General features: G+C 42.0%; 1 protein-coding gene across 1 annotated transcript; it reads left to right on the top strand.

Moving 5' to 3' along the window:
• The first annotated feature begins 1,391 nt into the window (after window positions 1-1,391).
• On the top strand, window positions 1,392-16,718 carry LOC108929454 (zinc finger and BTB domain-containing protein 7C-like). Its single transcript, XM_018743979.2, has 3 exons — window positions 1,392-1,616; window positions 14,501-15,748; window positions 15,946-16,718. Exons 2-3 carry the CDS (start codon window positions 14,517-14,519, stop codon window positions 16,544-16,546), a joined length of 1,833 nt encoding a protein of 610 aa, XP_018599495.1. The 5' UTR covers window positions 1,392-1,616; window positions 14,501-14,516; the 3' UTR covers window positions 16,547-16,718.
• The last annotated feature ends 3,183 nt before the right edge of the window (window positions 16,719-19,901 follow it).

Here is a 19,901-nt window from a genome sequence, read left to right as displayed (position 1 = left end):
TTTGAATCTTTCAGTTCTTGCTTGACTTGGCCTTTTTGGTTTTTTGTACCGACTGAGTTTACCAATAAACTAACAAGGAGGGAGTTTGTTCACTGTTTTCTTTACATGCAAATGTAATGTGTATAAATTGCACTTAGAAGTATTTTTTTGAGTAAAAATTAAACACTTCTACAAATTAATCAGTAATATACGAAGTAAAAATATAGGATTTAGCAAAATAATGCATTCATTTTAAAATTAGCTTGTTTTACAGTTCAGTTTTGAAGTAATGCATCCAGTGATGAACAGTATAATAATGCTTACAATGCTTTGTTAAGATACATTTAAACACAGGGCAATTCTTATCTATAACTTATTTTTAACAGCCACAGCTGACTACAAACTTTCTCATCTTTAATGGCTAAAGGTGCAGCCATTAAGTTTACATACTGCAGAAAGCTTCATGAGAAACATCATCCCCGACATCACGACCCCTCTGCCTACACACACACACTGTCTGAAACCGCTTGTCCCAAGCAGGGGTTGCAGCAAACCGGAGCCTAACCCAGCAACACAGGGCACAAGGGGGAGGGAACACATCCAGGACGGGACACCAGTCCACCACAAGGCACCCCACGCAGGACTCGAACCCCAGACCCACCAGAGAGCAGGACCCAGCCAAACCTGCTGTGCCACCGCACCCTCCTGTGCAGTACAGAATTAATGGTCAATAACATAAGAGTGTGAGAAAAGTCATTCTCCATAACGTCACTCAGCATAAGGTTTGAGAACAAGTGAAATGAAGATGTGGGAGAAACAAGAACACCTTGGTATTCAGGTACAGGGAAACATGAGTGCTTTTCAGACACACCAAACAACACCCTGGCATATTCTGTTCCAACATGTTTCAGTCAGATTCTTGGCATTTCCTTCAATATTGAGATTGTCAGACATCTCGATTCAGGGTCCTCCAGAGCCAATTAGATAAGGTGCTATTTCTGGCACAGCATCATCAGTGAGTGGAAGCAGTTCTCACGGCGGTGCAGAGCCATGCAGGAAAGCCCAGATAAAGTAACGCAGACCTGAGAATGCGCACAGATGCATAGAAGAGTTAATCATTGTCACATTAAAACCACTTCAGAAAAAAGACACACCTGATAAAAACAAGGTTTCTCCTTGTGGAACTTGACACACCCCATCGGCGTAAGAACATGACCTTAGTCCAAAGCCCCCACCCTCCCTCCCTCCCTCTCCACCCTCCTCTCCGAGCAACAGTCATTGAGCTGCCGCGGGGAAACTCCTGCGGGCCGAGCGCCTGGGAGCGCCGCTCTCTCCTGTCAGCGGCACAGGTGGAGGTGCACGGATCGCTGCCAAATAGTTTCGGTTTGAAGGGAGGGTGCTGCAGAGTGGGTGGGGGCCCTGCTCCCAAGCCTTTCGCTGTGAGTGTGTGTGTCTGCGTATGAGGGTTCATTCTTCACTGCTGTCAGAGTAGTAGCACTTCCAACTAAACTGCAGCACTGCTCAGTCCTCTGTTGCACTCCATCTTGCTCCTATACCTGTTCGCACATCCTTGTGCTGAAACTGACACGACCTCCTTGCAGGACAAAGAGACACCCTGACCCCACTGGCATCGCAAGGTCAGCAAATTTACTTCTTTTTGCGTGTTGGGTGTGGACGGGTAGCTTGGTTGTCGGCTTCTTGGTACTTGGCTTTTTGATGTCGCATTCTTGTTGTCTCAGTCATCTGTGTACTTATCGAGTTGATTTTTGAAGAGTTTGTCTTGCGGTGCTTAAAGGCCTTTGGTACATTTCCAAAATCCTGAATCCTGAGTCCAGCATCTTTCAGCATTGTGTTTAGTGGCTATATTGGCTCCTCCTTCAAACAAGACGATGGTACGTAGTTTAGGAGGCTGCATTTCACCATGGTAAGCCGTTGACTTGTAGGGCTTTGATCAGCTTGGAGGCCTACTAAATAAGCATATTTTTTATTTGAAACTGAGTGGATGCATAGCCAGAAATGACAGTCTTTAGAGAGCATAATGAATATTTGATTTGTTTTCTCAATGAAATACGGCTGGGAATAGTAAGAGTGGATGTTAGCACAAAATGTGACAAAGTGCTTTAGAAAGCAATGTACTGTACTGTCAAATACAGGGGTTTAGCCCCTTCTCAGCTGTTGGCATGGACCAAAAATATTTGGAGTAGTACCAAACAGTATTATATATAGACAGATGTTGTACAGAGTCATTAAGCTTGCTTCACATGCCCCCCCCCCCTTGCTAAGCCTATGATAAAATGTACATAAAATATAAATGATATGCGTCATTCATTTCTTTCAAGGAAATCTACATACATTTCTCTGATATAAAGCTGCTATGAAAGTGGCTTACAGTTTTATGCAGGCAATATAAAGCTTATTTGATTAGTGTTTATTTTAACAGAAGCCTCACCACATCTCTGGGCTCCAAATATTGTACTTTACATAAAAAGTAACTTCCTTAGTAACTGCAGAGTGTCCAGAGCGAATGATCCCAAAATTTTGTCTGTACAAGTTTGATCCTTTAACAGTAAGTTTGTATTTCATTTTAACAATTTTTGTGACCATATTCTTCCACTTTTCCTTAAAAACTCCCAAAGGCACCCATTGAAGTATTTTCTCCAAGTTTTCATCCAGTCACAGTTCTTTGCCAATCACCGATGGTGTGTCATCTTCAAGGGTCAATATCTGGACCTCAGAATTTCTCCGTGGTGATCAGTGTGACTTTCGCTTATCTCTCTTTTCAAGTTGCAACGGTGACTCACTCATGTTTTTGCTGTTAAACTTTGCAGTGTTTTTGGTTAGCTGTAGTGCACCATCTGGTCATCCCTCAATGGAAAGGGGTCATGTAAAGATAATGGCGGAGCCTACCTTCCAAACGTAAGACATAAAAATTCTTTATCGCTGTGCGACAAGGTTTATTTGAAGACAAACCTTTCACAATGAGGTTTCTCAGTTACGGTGCGCATCTCTGACCTAGCCGTGTAAACAGTCCTTACCCCGTCGCTCTTCTTTTATTGGTTTTGCCTCTTAATGATGTAGAAATGCAGCACACCGATGTCCTGTTCGCTCTGCAACTTTTATTTCTCTTCACTCCCTGAAAAAGAAAGCTGGAACACCCGACCTCATGGTCTAAGGCTAAAACGCATCTAAAAGGGCCTCCAAAGATTTCAGTCAAATCCTTTAAACAATGTAGAAACTATACGTAATGTGGCCACAAAGGAACATTTCTGAAAAGAGCTGATCTTCTGTTTCTTTTTTGTGAGGCACAGGAAGTTCAATTGCAGCTGCAGGGAAGTGAAGTGAGTTCCCAAAGTCACTCGTCCAGAAGAAAAAGAGTGCAGGGTGCAGGAGTGAGTGCAAGGCTCTTCAATATTGTGGGATAACAGCACTACAAACAGCTTGCACTTCAAAAACGCAGTGATATTGCCGGATCATTACCCTTGCACTGAGCTTGTGAAAAGTGCATATCCACCGTAACATTATGATTTCTTATTATCTGAACTTATCATTAGCTTCAGGTCCGTGTATATTTCAGCCACTTTTGGCTTGTTACCCTTTAAAAATTAACACACACACACACATCTTCAGAACCACTTGTCCCATACGGGGTCGCGGGGAACCGGAGCCTACCCGGTAACACAGGTAACAATAATGTTTTATTTCTATTTGTCTGCAACTGCAACAGAATACAGCTGGGGAGAAGTGAAGTGCTTAACTTTTTTCTTACCCATGTTAGCTGTGTTTCATAGTGATAAACTCAATAACATCATTAAATGCAGAAAAATACCTCAGGTGTGTTTGTGAGACAAATATTTCACTACTTCATGAGTACTGAAGAATTTCAGTTCTCAAATGTAATACACACAATTATGGTACAAAAGCAAATTACCAAGAAACAAGTTTATTAATTTTTATGTAGGGATTTTTCAGGCCTTTCTGTATGCCCCAAAGTTTTTGTGTGATTTTCCAAGCAAGACTCTTACAGGTTATTTGTGAGCCACATTCAGGACTTTTCATCCCTGGAGCAAAAGTCTGTTTATATTCAAACATTGGCATTATTGAATACATCGCAGAAAGAATGTCAAGTACGTCCGGGTACATCCGAGGCAAGCTGAGACGTCATTTGGTCTAATTACCTTAGCCAGTGGTGCTTTAACAGACTACCAGGCAAGGAGATATGACAGCTGTAACCTTAGTGTCTGACCCCACCAATACAGACAAAATGCAAAACATTTTATAGATTTAAAGATACAAATGTAAAAACCGAGGCAAAGGAGGAATCATAGTTACATTTTGAAACTGTCTTCTCCTTATATAAAGCATAGCCATAACCGATGGTGCCTCACTGGTCATGTCATGATGGCAAAGCAGGCAGCACTGGTGCTTAACAGCTCTTAGGCTGCAGGTATGGCTCTGTTTCTACTGAGCTTATTTGACTCATGTCCACATGGGTTTCCTCCCACATTCCAAAGACATTTGTTTCAGGTAAACTGCTGACTCGAGATTGCCCTTAGTGTCCGTGTTTGTGAAGTGTGTGATTACCCTGGGACGACCTGGCATCACATCCAGGGTGTACTCTGCTCCATACCGTTCACTTCCTGAGATGTGTCCTGGACTATAGAGACCTTACACTCAATATGGATGAATAGAGTTTCCAGTTCAATAAGTTTCCATCATAGGACCAAAGTAGAATCCACAAATGGAGGATAAAGGATATCCCAGTACAATCTGCTCAGCAGGAACACGCATTTCAAAGTCACTGCTCATTTAGGTCTCTCAGGCATCCTCTGAGTGGTTCAGTCACCAACTGTTGTCAGGATGATACATACTGTACATACAGCAAGGCCCAGGGTGATGTGTCTGTAGGTTGTTGGCTGGCAGCAGTGAGAGGTAGTTGTGCACTGGTCAGATGGTGCAGGATCACTGTTGGGATGATGGTAGGGCTGGAAGCAAATCTGTTGTGTCTTCCTTGGCAAGAATTTTCCCCCACTAGAACAAGAAGTTGCGATCCTGAGCCACCCCCAACACAGTGCACGCAAAACAAATAAATTGCTGTTGTCCATAAGTATTTATCATAGCCAGAAATGAACTGGTGTTCCTCTGCCGTTTAAAATCTGCAGAAATTATAACGTAGTGCTACAGAAACCAGAACATGCACACCAAACATTGAAAAATTCATGATTCTAAACCTAAAAACCTTCTGAGATAGGCAAAAAACAATTGTGTTGAGTAGTACCCGGTCTCAGAGGTTCAGACCTGTGTGGCTCCCATTTGGTTCCCGCCTCTATGCACTGAGACAGATCGGTGTCAATCCATGACGGAGCTGAACGCCCACTGCAAACTGTTGGGTCTCTTTCCTTGGAATCTGAACAAGAGTCTTTGCTCCCACGTACAGCAAGTCTCCCTGATTTGACTAACAAGATTTTCTGATACTCCCTTCCCTCCAGTCTGTTAGCTGTGCACGGATAACGTCATCAGTGTTTTCGAGATCTACAAACCTGGAATAGCATTGTAGTGCTTGTTTTGCTGCAACAGAAACTTCCCTTAACTGTCCTCTCTCTATACGGTCTGACAAAAAAAAGTTGACCTTCACGTTTTCTTTAAGGTCCTATGGAAGTCCCTAATATAATCCTATATTTGTACAATCTGCTCTCCCGCACATCAACTCTACTCTCTGTCTTACTCATATTTTTTGTGTTGATGAGATGCAAAGTCTCTATAGATGTCTGCAGACATGAATGTGACTTCCTCACTCCACTTCTTTGTTCTTTGGACTAGGTTCTTCCAACTTTTAACATCTGACAGATGGAGTATTCAAGTGCTACAGACTTACATATCGCTGCTGTTAACTTCTTATACGGCCACATAATACTGCATAAGAATATTGCCAATTACTGCGGACCTTTTTTGCACTAAGGTCTGTTGCATCTTCTATATCTGTTTCAAGATGGCACCTCTGAAATGCAGTAATCAGACGCTTCTTCAGCCTTTAAATATGCAAAGTTGTTATGAAGTTTGAAGTTGTAAATTGGATTTTATCCTGAATGCTGGCCTGTAGAGTGAAGAACAGACTCATAATTAACCTAAATTTGGGAACCTTAGCTATTACTAAGGGTGCAATGTCCAATAGATAGTACGTTAACCACTATGATTGTTTCTGTGACAACCAGCAGCACGGGAGAGGTCCAACATGTAGTCCAGTGATTCAGTCATATGATTTATTACATGATCCAGTGGTACATAAGTAGGCGTTTCATTCAGTCATCCATTCATTGACAGAATGAAATAAAAAGGTATATCCAATGGAAACTGCAAGGCAAGAAAAACTAATGAATACAAACCCTGGTTTAACTTTAAACAATATTCTATTTCTTATCATATGGTATCATTTGATTATGACCATGGGGCTATTTATTCTACAGTGAAAAGCACCTGTTCTGAAGTTTGCAAAAAAAAAAAAAAACATCCGGCTCCTTGAAAAAGGGAGGTATGCGTGTCAAAGACACAGAAGCCTGCTTATAACGGAGGTGGCAGTTGGGTGTTGCCCTATGCCTGCAGTGCAGTTGTGTTGATGTTGAAAGGTTGTGTTGATTGCACTGACACTCTGCAAACACCTGCAGTGCAGAGCAAACAGCCGCCCTCAGCCTGGCCATCCTGCCCTGAGGCCAGCCCAGCGCAGCTCAGACGCAGGCCACAGCTGGGAAGCCCCAGTTTGCGTCTGACCGCTGCCTTTAATCACCACTCACACTGGGCGTAATGAGGGGGTTCTGGTTCTGAGGGGGCCGGGCGGGTCGGGCCTGAAAAAGGGACTTCTGAGGGGACACTTGTGGCTTTCACCGGGCTGACATGATCAGCAGAACCAACCTACCACTTTATCCCATGGCAAGGTGATGCTCCATAAACAGATTTTGGTTTTTGTTGTTGTTTTGGAATAAATCTGTCTCATAAATGGTTTAGAAGAGCTGTTAGAGACTGGACCCAGACAAGGCATCCAGCTTTGGAGTCTGTGGTTCTTACCCACTGCGAGTCGTAGCAGAAAAGTTCAAACATTTCCCCAGCCGATAAAAGCCCGAAGAAGAGTGAACATAACTACAAGCAATATTCTCTTCATTTTGGAGACACCCATTGGCACGTAGAGGGAGAGCTATTCTAGTCATACAGCTCTCACCTCAACTCTCTCATTTTATACCGAGATTATCCTTTACAGACATTCTGAGTCGGTTAAATCGTAAAATAGCATTTTTGCAGATGTAGACGTAATGCTTTTCATAATTCTGCTGTTTTATATCACATAAATGTTGAGAGAATAAAGACCGGGACAGACAGACACAGACAGACACAGATAGATAGATAGATAGATAGATAGATAGATAGATAGATAGATAGATAGATAGATAGATGCAGCACGTTCAAAAAGGCTGGCCGACCACAGACTTGTGTTTATGCTCCGGTTCATGTAAAGTCATGCAGTGACCTGCTGCTTTACATGGGTGTAAATCTATCCTGTGTACTTCAGCTGTGGAACAGCATTATGCTACCCCCTCCACTCCCACCCCCCACAAGACACAACATGCTCTCCCCAAGCCCCGCTTCAGGCACACTGTCAGTTGTCAGTGCACCGCGTGGGTCTTATCTTGTGGGACTGGGTTGGCTAACTGGAGGAGCTCTCTGACTTCTTCTCCAGCGCTTTCTGTATGCAGAATGATCATATTCATTTCTCTCCTCTCTCTCCCCCCACCACCCTCCCACCAAACACCCCTCCCCCCCTGCATTGAAAGTAATTTTAACAGAACGGAGAACTAAAAATTCATTTTGTCTGACCTAAATCAAAGGGTTTGAACCATGAGCTTATTACACACTGTGCTTAACTTGTGTTGTGGAGGAGGATGGGGTATGATTATCCTCCAGCTACCCACCCTGCTATAAAAACTAGCGGTGCGGCATCTGGAGGCAGAGCTACGTCGCTGCGCTCCCTCCCATCTGCGGCTCCGACACGCCAGCCTCTGCCTCCTCTCCGCAAGCCTGCACCAGCCCGCCTGCGCCAGCCCGCCTGCGCCAGCCTGTCAGCAAGCTGCGCGGGGAAGACTGGCCTCCGTGCGGCACCTGCAGCAGCCCGCCTGCGTTGGCGCTCGGGGACGCCTCTGCGAATGGCCGGTAGATGAGCGCGGACCATAGTTAGAAAAGTCGAAAGTGTATCTCTCGGCAGTACGAGGTGGAGACAAGAAGGGGTCACCTTGTAACCTCTCGGGGGAAGCGAAAGAGTGCCGGAACATAAGGTGGGTCATGACTCTTCATTCCCAGATTCATTAGGCCGAGAATGAGCGGAAGGAGCAAGGACACCTCCAGATGCGTGCGCGTACATGTACGAGTGTGTGCATCCACGGCGTATTTGTGCACGACCAAGTAAGCCGGGAGTTAGGCTCCTTCTTAGTTCAGTCCTGAAACGCTGTGCAGGTACAATTAGATGAGTAATATACAGTCCTTGTTTTGTAGGAACCGTCATGTCTGATGACACATGATGGTAACGTTCTGCAGCTTAGTCACAACTTTTGTTTTGAACTCTGTAGCCAATAGCAGTTTTCAGGAGAGATTTCGTCGTGCACGTTTGTCATATAAGCAGTATTTGTCCTGAAACTACAGTAAAGTTCCGGTGAGTTGTCTCGAAGTTCAGAAATGCGATTTTACGATAAATTAAAAAAATATAGTTATTGAACGTTAGGCATCAGAAAACAACTGCCGCTCTGTGAAAAGAAAAAAAGAAAGGAAGAAACATAAATAAACAAATAAATAAAGAGATTTACAGGACTGTAGTGGTTTTGCTGTACTGAAACCACAAAATGTAATCGGAATATAACAGTAAAAAGCATTGCTTTGTAAGTGTGCAGTGTCGGGTCTATATTTTCACTGGGAAGGAGAATTATTTGAAATTTAACATTAGGATATCAGCTTTCCAGCTGCATTTCATGAACTCAATGTGCAGTTTTAGCAGGGAGCTGGTGAAGCAGGTAAAAACGACCCATCAAAAGACACTTAGGAGAAAAGGTCTGCAAATAAATGGCAAAACATTCTAAAGCTGTCAAGGAGTCAGCAAGGAAACACAGGTTTCTGTCCATTAGCAGTGAAGCCTTGTGTCAAATACCATAACCTTGCATTCTTTAATATTTCTTTAATGGCTCTTAATGGAGCATTTGTTTTTCTTTTTTTTTTTCTTCAAACATTACATATGTAAATAATAAATATTAGTAGCCTTTTAGATGAAACCCTCTAAATGCCTGTTTCTCCAAAGTTTTGTCCGGTGTATGTTTTAACCTGTGATGTACAGGTATGGTTATATGGAAGGTTTAGGTTTGTATCAGATTCGACTAATGTGACACAAAAATAGGTGGGGCATAATAAAGTGAGGAGGAGGAGGTGGCCGTCTGATTTAAGAATGTTTACCACAGTACACAACCACTGTCAGGTGGGTACAAACTTGGATTTGCAGTCTGAAGGTGTCTGCTTCCAGCTGTTGAAGCACTCTTGTCATCATACCCTGAGCATAGTACTTAACCTGAGTTGCTCTTATAAATTAGTCACCTGAATAAACTGGTAAAAAGTGAGCGACTTTAAATGAAAGTCTAGTGAATGTCATCATAACAGTAAGGGCCTTTTCGCACTTTTACATCGCCGAATCAGTTGCAGCGGTGTTAAGCACTTCTCCGCTACATGTTTCTCTGTCTGCTGCGCATTGCTGTTCGGCGGTGGATTATTTTGACACAGTTTGGGGCTTGAAGCGTGGCGAACGTCTTTCAACATAATAAGCCGAAGAGCAAAAAAAACTGCGGTGACTTTGCACTGGAAACCTGTTGAATCTTGAAAGGGACAACAGAACCTGTGTTCGGCGGAGCCTGTGTTTCTTTGGAGCCCATGTCTGGAAGAACCCATGTTTGGGGCTGTTGAGCCACTGTGGGCAGTGTATCACGTGTTGCTTCTTGTTGAGTAGGACAATAAAACCACCGCTGTTTAAAGATGCTTCAATTGCTGTGTTCCTGGTATATTGGGATAAAAAGAGAATGCAAATGATAAATGTATAGCTTTTGCAACGTATATTTAACAGATTTGTCAGAATAATTTATTTACTTTAATTCTAATAACAGTGCCTGAAGAGATGACTGATAGCTCAACTAAGTGAGATCCATCATCATAGAGCCCCATTGAGTGGATTTTCCTATCTTCCAATGTATGATTAGTGTTGTTTTGAAATTGCGATTATGTTGTAAACAAGTGAAGTAGTACTTTTGCATCTTGTCGTGGGCAGCATCAGGCCAGCAGGTGGCACAGTCATTGCTCCTTAGCGTTCCGAAGGTTGCTGATTTCCATCCCACTCCCACTGTAGTACCCTTGATCAATGTGCTAATCGTAAATTATTGTACAAAGGGATAAATCACTGCAAAGCTGATCATATAGCATTGTAAGTTTCCAGGGATAAAAATATCTGACAAAAAAATATTTGTGATTTCTATATTACTGAAGGGCATGTGAACTTTAAGCTTTTCCCTGTAGATCTCCATACAGCCACACAGTCCAGTCTTGTAGGGAAAAAATTTCCATTGATATAATGTATTTAGGTTGCATATATTGCAGAGCTGACCTTCAGTTCCTAGACAGCCAACACTTCATAGCTTGCTCAAACTTTCTCAGTTGTACTGAAAACGAAACGGCTCCAACTGCAAGATGTGCTATGTTCTCTATAATTTTTCTGTATTTATCACAGCAGAATGTTTGCTGGAGCTGAAAAGCTGTATTGTTCAAATGCCACCTTCTTTATATATTTAAAGATAAATTTTAAACCATATTTATAGCATTTTTTTTAATTAAATGATGATGGAATAATTATATATTTACAGGAGATGACAAAATTGTATGTCATAGGACATAACAATGTAAATAAATTTATTTAGTTATTGTTGCGTAAGGAGGGCGCGATGGTGCAATGGGTTTAGCTGGGTCCTGCTCTCTGGCAGGTTTGGGGTTCGGGTCACGGTTGGGGTGCCTTGTAGCGGATTGGCGACTCGTCCTGGGTGTTTCCCCTCCCCCTCCAGTCCTGTGCCCTATATTGCTGGGTTACGCTCTGGCTTGCCGCAACCCTACTTGGGACAAGCAGATTCAGACCGTGTGTGTGTGGGTGTCTGTATTGTTACATGATTCCAGTTAAACACAGTTTGCTGCTTGTATAACAGCATTTCAAGAAGGACTGAGCTGTTTTGAAGGCAGAGGCCCTACTTCTTATTATGTCCTTGGTATTCACTATATTGTTAGGAATTATTTTGTTATTTTGTTCACCTTCTGTGAATATATATTTCTTCAATTCAGTGAACTGTTTCAGTGATCATTTCTGAGGCTGTATTTTTGAGGTATTTAGTAACTATCTGGTGGAGTGCCCATCTAACCTTATCAGTGACCTTTGACTTGCAAGCACTGCTCCTCTTTGCTGATCCAATTTGTGTATGTTTGGCATACGCTCTCATTATTTTTGGGACTGTTCTCTGACGCAGCAAATAATTCTCTAGTTTTTATGCAGAACTGATGTATGTGCAGTTTGGACAAAAAACATTTCAGCTTTTCAGAACATTGTTAGTTGCCTGATGGGGGGCATGGTGGTGCAGCGGGTTTAGCCAGGTCCTGCTTTCTGGCAAGTGTGGGGTTCAAGCCCTGCTTGGGGTGCCTTGTGACGGGCTGGCATACCGTCCTGGGTGTGCCCTCTCCCCCTCCATCCCCACGCCCTGTGCTGCCGGGTTAGGCTCCGGCTCGCCGCGGCCCCTCGTGGGACGACTGGTTTCAGCCAGTGTGTTAGTTGCCTTGTGTTGTTTTGAAAATTCGTATATCAAAGTGGTAATTGTCAGACCTCTTTTACAGCTGACGCATACTGTTAATTGGGAACTTAATACGACTCATTGTTGCGAGGTTTGCAATTGTGATAATGTTAAGACTGTAGTTTGTTATATTTTTGTGAAACATATTATTCTAAACTTGTTCACCATTCCACGTGCATCCTTATAGTAGTGTCTCTTCTACTTGATTTCATCAATAAATCACAGAAACTGTATTTAGATGAATCTACAGAGTGAAATCAGTCAGTATCAAGCTTATTAAAATATTGTCACTGTAACGAATAGTTAACCTCTCTCCCTTTGCCATGTTAAATCTGCTGCTATTCTTTTAGACACAGGCTGAGTAATTAAACTAAACCCATCCTTGCAGTTATGATAATTTTTTTGGAGAAGGTCTTAGTAAAGGGCTGTAGTAATGCAGCATGACAGTGAAGGCTGTAGGGGTGGGTAAATGGGGTGGGTTTGTGTGGGCGAGCAGTGAGTTAAGTCCCTGGATGGAATAGAACTGGGGGCATGCACCAGGCATGTGAGTGAACAGTTCCATTTTCAGTAAGAGGGGCCCTACATCTGAACCTCTGCTACAGGGTAAAAGTACAGCACAGGGGTACAGTAGACTGCATGCAAAACTTAATCTGTTAATAAAATAATAACTTGAGGATGAATTTTACAAGAGAAAATAAATAATGGCAGCAACATGCATGGGAAAGCAATCTCCCACCCACCCGTAGTTCATAACTGCTAAGACATCCACTAGGCATGTTTCACTTCTTTGCATAAGCTGTTCCTGTTGACCCTGGACAAAGACTCCAGATATCATAATGTGAATATCTAGAATCGACAAAAAACATAACCATCATAAAGTTTATGTTTTTGATTTAGGGATGACCTCACCAACTGCTGCCATGTTGTAAAGCGCTGGTGGTAATGCTATGAAGGACTTGACTGAGAACCACCCATTCTCACCAGTGAAGGAAATGAAAAGTCAGGGCAAGCATAGTATGTCATGATCCAGGACCCTGTGGTGGGAAACTAACTTCACCATCTCCAAACCTTTGCCCATGTGTCTCATCCTATTTCAGTCCCCTCTGGGTTATCCTGTAGCTGGGAGAAGCGTTCCAAAGCCAGTGCTACTGCTCCTGTTCCCAGAGGCTGGAGAAGCACAGAGCGGATGCCCCCCTTCCCTCAAGCTGGCTGCTTTCTCGCCTTGCAGCTGTTTGACTTGGCTGGGTGTTCCCACTGCTGTATTGGGGCAGGGAGGGGCTCTTTGGCCTTGTGTTTACTCAACCTGTTTGAGAAAAAGGGAATTTGAGGGGATGTCATTCCCCACCCATGGGAATTCTGGATTTTGTCTACCATAGGACATGTGTTTTTGCAAGGTGGCATTATGGGAACCCTTACTTTCAGTTCAGATTGGTTCAGCTCCCCTGGCGGACCAACGCTGTATGAGCCAGTCCTATTTTCAAGGAGGCCGTGTTGAAGAAAGTCAAAGATCAAATATACACACACAAATGTTGTTTTCATTGGAGAATGCATAAAGAGAAGTCTCAAGTGAGTGAAAATGTTAAATATAATTTTACCTGAGTTGGACAGATGACTTGATAAAGATATTAAGAGCTCAAAAGTAGCTCCTCAGCCAATATCTGCAGCAAAGCAAAAACCACATATTAGAACACAGACCAAAGAGAACTGACTTGAACATTAGCCAGTGTAAATTAAGTGTCATAAACCAAGGATGGCCAGACTGATGTCAGATGTTGGGCAATCCAGCTGGCAGAATTCAGGTGTTATTAAGATGTTGCACCACTTAAGATTCCTGTAAGGCATCTTCTCCATTTCCAACCAGTGTATTACATATTTAATATGAGAAATAATATTATATGGAATTACATGAGATTATATGTAATGCTGACTGGATCCACTGAAACTCTTTGAAACACTCATTTCAAAGCCCAGCACTGTGATTTACAAAGTTTCTGAAAGCTGCAGTATGTGTGAATAATATTGTGACACTGGAAATCATTTTGAACTTTGAAATGAGCAATCTCCTAATTCTTTTTAAAACAATGACAACAATATATAAATGTACAAATGAAAATATTAATTTTTCAATAGGTACAAAATAGGCTTTCATATCCATTGTAGTTTCACTGTCATATTTGTAATACATAATGAGTTCACAACTTTATACTTTAACATGGTATTGAATAAGGGGGGATAAGATTTTATCAAAATATAAGTAGAAAATCTTAATACTTTACTAAAACTTAGTCATTCTTTATTAACTTCTATAGCAAGATAAGTTGTCATGAGCTACATTTACTCAATTATCTGTAGTTAAGCAAACTTTTGGATAAATTGTACTTTTCAGATTTAATTTTAACAGTGATACTTTTTTAGCTTTTCTCTCGATTAGCTTTTCTCTTCGTAAAGCTAATCAAGTCAGTATTACCGCAAACACATGACATCTTCTGTGAATTTCAGTCAATTAACTGTACACTGACTTTTTCCTATTGCGTTCATGCCCCTAAAGATTAACTGCAAGTTAAATGTTTGAAAAGAACTACAAAAAGGTTTTGATTTTTGATCATTGCTACCTTCTTCTTCTCTGACAGAGCTGTTGATGTGAGGATGGTGAGCAGAGAGGTGGAGCGCATTGGGATTCCCTTCCCCAATCACAGCAGTGAGGTTCTTTGCACACTGAATGAGCAGCGGCAGAAAGGTCTGCTGTGCGATGTGGTACTGGCTGTCGGTGAACATGAGTACCAAGCTCATCGTGCCATCTTGGCTGCCTGCAGCCAGTACTTCAAGAAGCTCTTCACTACAGACACCGGGGATGCATGGCACAGCGTGTACGAGATTGACTTTGTGAATGCTGAGCCGCTGGCCGCGATTCTGGAGTTTGTCTACACCTCCACACTCACGGTCACCGCTTGCAGCATTAGGGAGGTCCTAATTGCAGCTCAGATGCTGGACATCCCTTGCATTGTGAGTGTCTGCCTAGAGATCATGGACTCGACAGCAGGAGAAGATGAGGAAGAGGATAGGGAGAGTGAGCAGGGCCAAGGAGCTGAGGATGGAGAATTGGAAGATGAGGAATCCCGAGAGGAAGAAGAGTACTCCAGTGAGAAATCTACACCGGTTACTGAAGAGCAGAGCTGTGATGATATAGGGCAGACTCAGGACAGCCCTCCGAGCACCTCACCGAGCGAGGGGCTGTCTGATGATTCTCAAGTACCTGCCTCCACAGTGGTGGCAGGAGATGAAAATATAGACCCTAAAGACCCAGAAGTTCGTGCCATTAGGGACTTTTCTATTGACGCTTTGCTGCAGGAGGGGCTGTACCCCAAGCTCTCTGCCTCTGACAGAACACCCCTTTTTTCTGGATTCTTTCCTCCTTTGTGGAACCCAGAGTTTCCTGGATTTCCACAGATCACGGACCATAGCCCCCTCTTACCCCCATACCACCGAGAACTTGAGTGCCCACCTCTGGATTTGGGCGTAAAGAAGGAGGCAGTGAAAGAGGAGATGCAGGAGGAGTTCCACCCTAGTCTTTTTCACAATGACTTTCTGAAGCACTTTATAGGAGCTGGCCTGAACATGGCCGACAGCAACCACATAGGATCCATCAAGGATGAAGCAGACCTCAGCTCATACCTGAGCTTCCTCAGTGCCTCCCACCTGGGGACCTTCCTCCCTCCCTGGCAGTTGGTGGAGGACAGAAAGATGAAGCCCAAAGCCTCCCAGCAGTGCCCCATCTGCAACAAGGTGATCCAGGGGGCGGGCAAGCTGCCACGGCATATGAGGACTCACACTGGAGAGAAACCCTATGTTTGCACCATCTGTGAGGTTCGCTTCACCAGGTAGGTGAAACCATCAACCAGAGGCCTATTAAATGTGCTACATCGTTAGTTTTTAAAACTGAATTATTCCGGAGTTCATACACATACTCCCACAGTTCACAATGCCAGATTCAATATGTCTTAGCAGCAAAGCAAGCTTTTTAGGATGGTAATCTATTTCTCATTTTATTAACCGGTATTTTTGCATTTGTCCAAAGGCAGGACAAGCTGAAGATCCACATGCGCAAGCACACTGGGGAGCGGCCTTACATCTGCCTCCACTGCAACTCCAAGTTTGTGCATAATTACGACCTGAAGAACCACCTGCGTATCCACACAGGGGTGCGGCCCTACCAGTGCGAACACTGCACCAAAAGTTTCACCCGCTCCGACCACCTGCACCGCCACGTGAAGCGGCAGAGCTGCAGGGTGACACATCCTCGGCGAGGCCGGAGGCCTGCATCCCGCCGTCCCTCCCACCCGCTCTACCTACCCACTGCCCCACACAGTGAAAGTGGATGTCTCACCATGAACGACAGGTTCCTTCCCACCAGCCGTAACACGACCCGTCCTGGTTTTGTTGGCCCACACCAACTCATTCATGGAGAGACCATGGCCTTGGAGAACTTAGACAGCAGCGAGAGGAGGAGCCTGGAACCTCGGCTATTAGACAGAAACCAGGATGGGGAGAATGAGAGGAGGAGGGGGGTATTTGCTTTCACTGTAGCCCATGATGACGTGCTCTCCAGTCAGCCTCTGTACCCGCCATGGGCCATGAGATTGGATCACAGTCATCCCCTTCCACAGGTCACCACTTAAACCCGAAATGGCATTACAGTGCTACGGCCCACTCTGATTAACACTCCAAAACAGGCTTTAACCAGAGCTGGCAAAGATATCTTCATGGACTTTGGTGAAGTCAACTGGGGTATGAAGGTTTTCAAATCAACCGCTTTATAAAGTTTGGAATTCACATTGCAGTTTATCAATGTTGCGGAAATTATTTGTTATCATGTCATTCATAGCAGTCATAATAATGGGTAACTGTTACAACTGTTAATAGTAAATTGACTTCAGACAATTTCTTACATCAGTTCAAGCTCATGGAAAGCGGTAGTTGAATATTATGAGTAAAGTTGGTCTGTAATGCTTTTTACATGATGGGTACATAAATGTTTACTAGGGATATCACAGGGTGATATTAAAGAAACTTCCTTCTTTACAATATACTTAAGTTCATGCAAGGATATCAATGACACTTTGTTTTCGGAGGGGTTGCCTCTCACACCAGGATTTTTTTTTTTTTTTTAAATTAGCATAAGCCATTTTAAACCGTGGAGTGAAATGCAGTACAATACTGAAGATCTTCCCAATATAAGGTTACTATAGTATTACTTCCGATAATAAGGATTCTCAGAGTGCCCCCTAAAGGCAGCCTCTAGCACTTCAATTAGAGTGTGTTAAATGAAATACACACACACACACACACACACACACACACAGTCTGAAACCACTTAACAGTAAATAATTAAACTTCCAGTTTGTATAGTTTACATTTTAAATAAGTGCGTTGCTGTTCAATTTCATGTTTCGATTAAGAATACCATGTAACAGAAAATTGGCAAAATTTTACTTTTCTAAGATTACGATTTAAAATGCTGCACACTTAAAAACAGAAGTTTCATACAAGTCTAACACTTTATCCTAATGAACAGACTTTTTAAGAATATGCAAAGGACACTTGTAGTATGTGAAATAGTATATACAGTACATTATTCACTTCATAGTAATTTCTACAGCAGGACCAGAACAATGCTCCATATTTGGTGACATCTTGCCATTAGTTCTCCTGAAAGATTGTGTTTAACATTTTGACAAAAATAGCACTTGACAATGGTAAATATGTACAGAAAATGTGTTTAAATAAAATGATTTTTTTTATTCATTTTTAAAAACAGCCATTAACTTAAAATTGTATTTAACACTCTTTTTTAACCATCTAAAGTTTTATTTTGAATTGCAGTTATATGTATATATATTGTTTGCTTTAACAATAAAAGGAAAAATTGATTTTTTGCTTACATTGTTTTAATATAAATATTGTTTATATTGATTCATTGATGATTAATGATTCATTTTTTGTTTAACGAGTCAAAAACCATGTATGGGATGCTAAAAGATTTTCTAGCTATTTATGCATATTTAAATCTTTTGGCAGTATTTTGTTACAAGATTTTGTTAAGAAATGTATGTACATCTGTTAAGATATTTTTTAAATATTGGTACAAGGGTCTGAGACCCGGTACAGAAATTAAAGTGGCTTTTTTGCTATACATACTGCAGAATGTTTTTCAGGGAATTTTGGAAAATATTTTTTCTAACGACGCCTCAGAATACTATAGGGCATATTTATTAATGTTTTTAAAGACATAGCTTAACACAGTATCAGAAGCCAAAACTTTGGACTCCTACAATTCTGCTTTGGGATGTTCAAAAGTTGTATGAATAGAGAAAAAATACATCTTCGGGGTACAGATCACCAAACAGTTTGAAACAGTTGTGCATGGAATCATATAGTAAATGTTCTTGTGTATAGGACAATGGTGTCATATCTCAACAGGGCCTCTCAAAACTCACCTGTGCTGTCATGTTTTCTGAATCAGTGTAATGATTAAATTATAAATATTTGCTTAAAAAAACTGTTGGTTAACAAAATTGAAAGTCTTCTCTGCTTAATTTAAAATGATGTACATTCCTGTTTCCACCAAATTTTCTTGTCTAAAGCCAGAGTTAACTATGAGTGACCTTTATATTTGGGAGAACTTCTTTTAATATATTATATCACACGTGAATTTTGCAGGTTCCAACAGTCTATAAGTAGACTGTTAAAGAAACTTCTGTTTTCAGTGTAATTTTGTAGATTTCAGACAGACTTCACAATTGTACACATTTACATTTATTCACTTAGCAGACACTTTGCCCAAAGCAACTTACAACAGGTACTATGCAGTGTTACTAGCCCACACACCTTATTCACCAAGGTGACTACATTGCTAGATACACTACTTACAAGGGGTTACTCATCCATGCATCAGTGAAACACACTCACCATGCCACCATTAAAAAGAAATCTCAAAATTATAATGTGTCAGCAATAAATCTAGGCATTTTTATGAAGTTTGTAATTAAGGTCTGACAAAAGACAGCACTGTAAAACACTGACACTTGAAATTATGAGTTTAAAAATCACTGGTAAAACTATGATGGGTGACATTTTTCTGCCTTTCTGTTTTTTTTACACAGTGCGGAGTGTAATTCTAGGAAGGAGGAGACTAAGTAAATTCCACCTTGTACCACATTCAACAGCTCATAACCCACTGGAATAAAAAAAGTTATCTTTGGAGGCGACATCACACCATCTGGAATTAATATGAAGATATTTTATCGTGCTAGAAAAAAATTAATGGGCCTTCCTTGCAGTTCACTCTGCACTGTCTTCACCACACTATCCTTCTCTAAATATGAAAAGGACACGAGCAAACACATCCAGGTGCTCCAAACTCAGGACAATCATTGCATTGATTTATTTAGCAGACACTTTTCTCCGAAGCAACTTCCAGTGAACTCTATCTCTATGTAGTGTTATGAGCCCACACACCTTATTCACCAAGGTGACTTACACTGCTAGATATACTACTTACACTGGGTTACTCATCCATACATCAGTGGAAGACACACTCTCTGTGTCATTCACACACTGTTGGGGAACCTGAACAGCATGTCTTTGGACTTAAGGAGGAAACCCATGTAAACTCCACACAGACTGAGGGGGGAAAATCGAACCCACGTTCTCTCACACCACCTAGGGGCTGTGAGACAGCAGCACTACTCGCTGTGCCACCGTCCGTGTAACCCAATCAAAGCCTCCAAAGTTCAATAAAATTTCGAAACTTATTTTTATGGGCTACTGTCTGTATCTGTAAATGTATTAAACATTTTATTCTGGAAAAAGTCAGTGGCGGTGTTGAATTCGGTGCAGTACTATTTATATTTACTTCTTGTACATTTCACTGTAGAGCATCATAAGCATATCTGAGTAAAATCCAAAACAAAACGATGTAGTGACTGTTGCGCGGAGAAACGAGGCCTTTCTTTCTTTCGTGTTTGTTTGTTT

This window comes from Scleropages formosus, chromosome 12 (genome assembly GCF_900964775.1).
Source record: "Scleropages formosus chromosome 12, fSclFor1.1, whole genome shotgun sequence".
Taxonomy (NCBI): domain Eukaryota; kingdom Metazoa; phylum Chordata; class Actinopteri; order Osteoglossiformes; family Osteoglossidae; genus Scleropages; species Scleropages formosus.
This window is presented reverse-complemented; position numbering and strand designations above follow the sequence as displayed.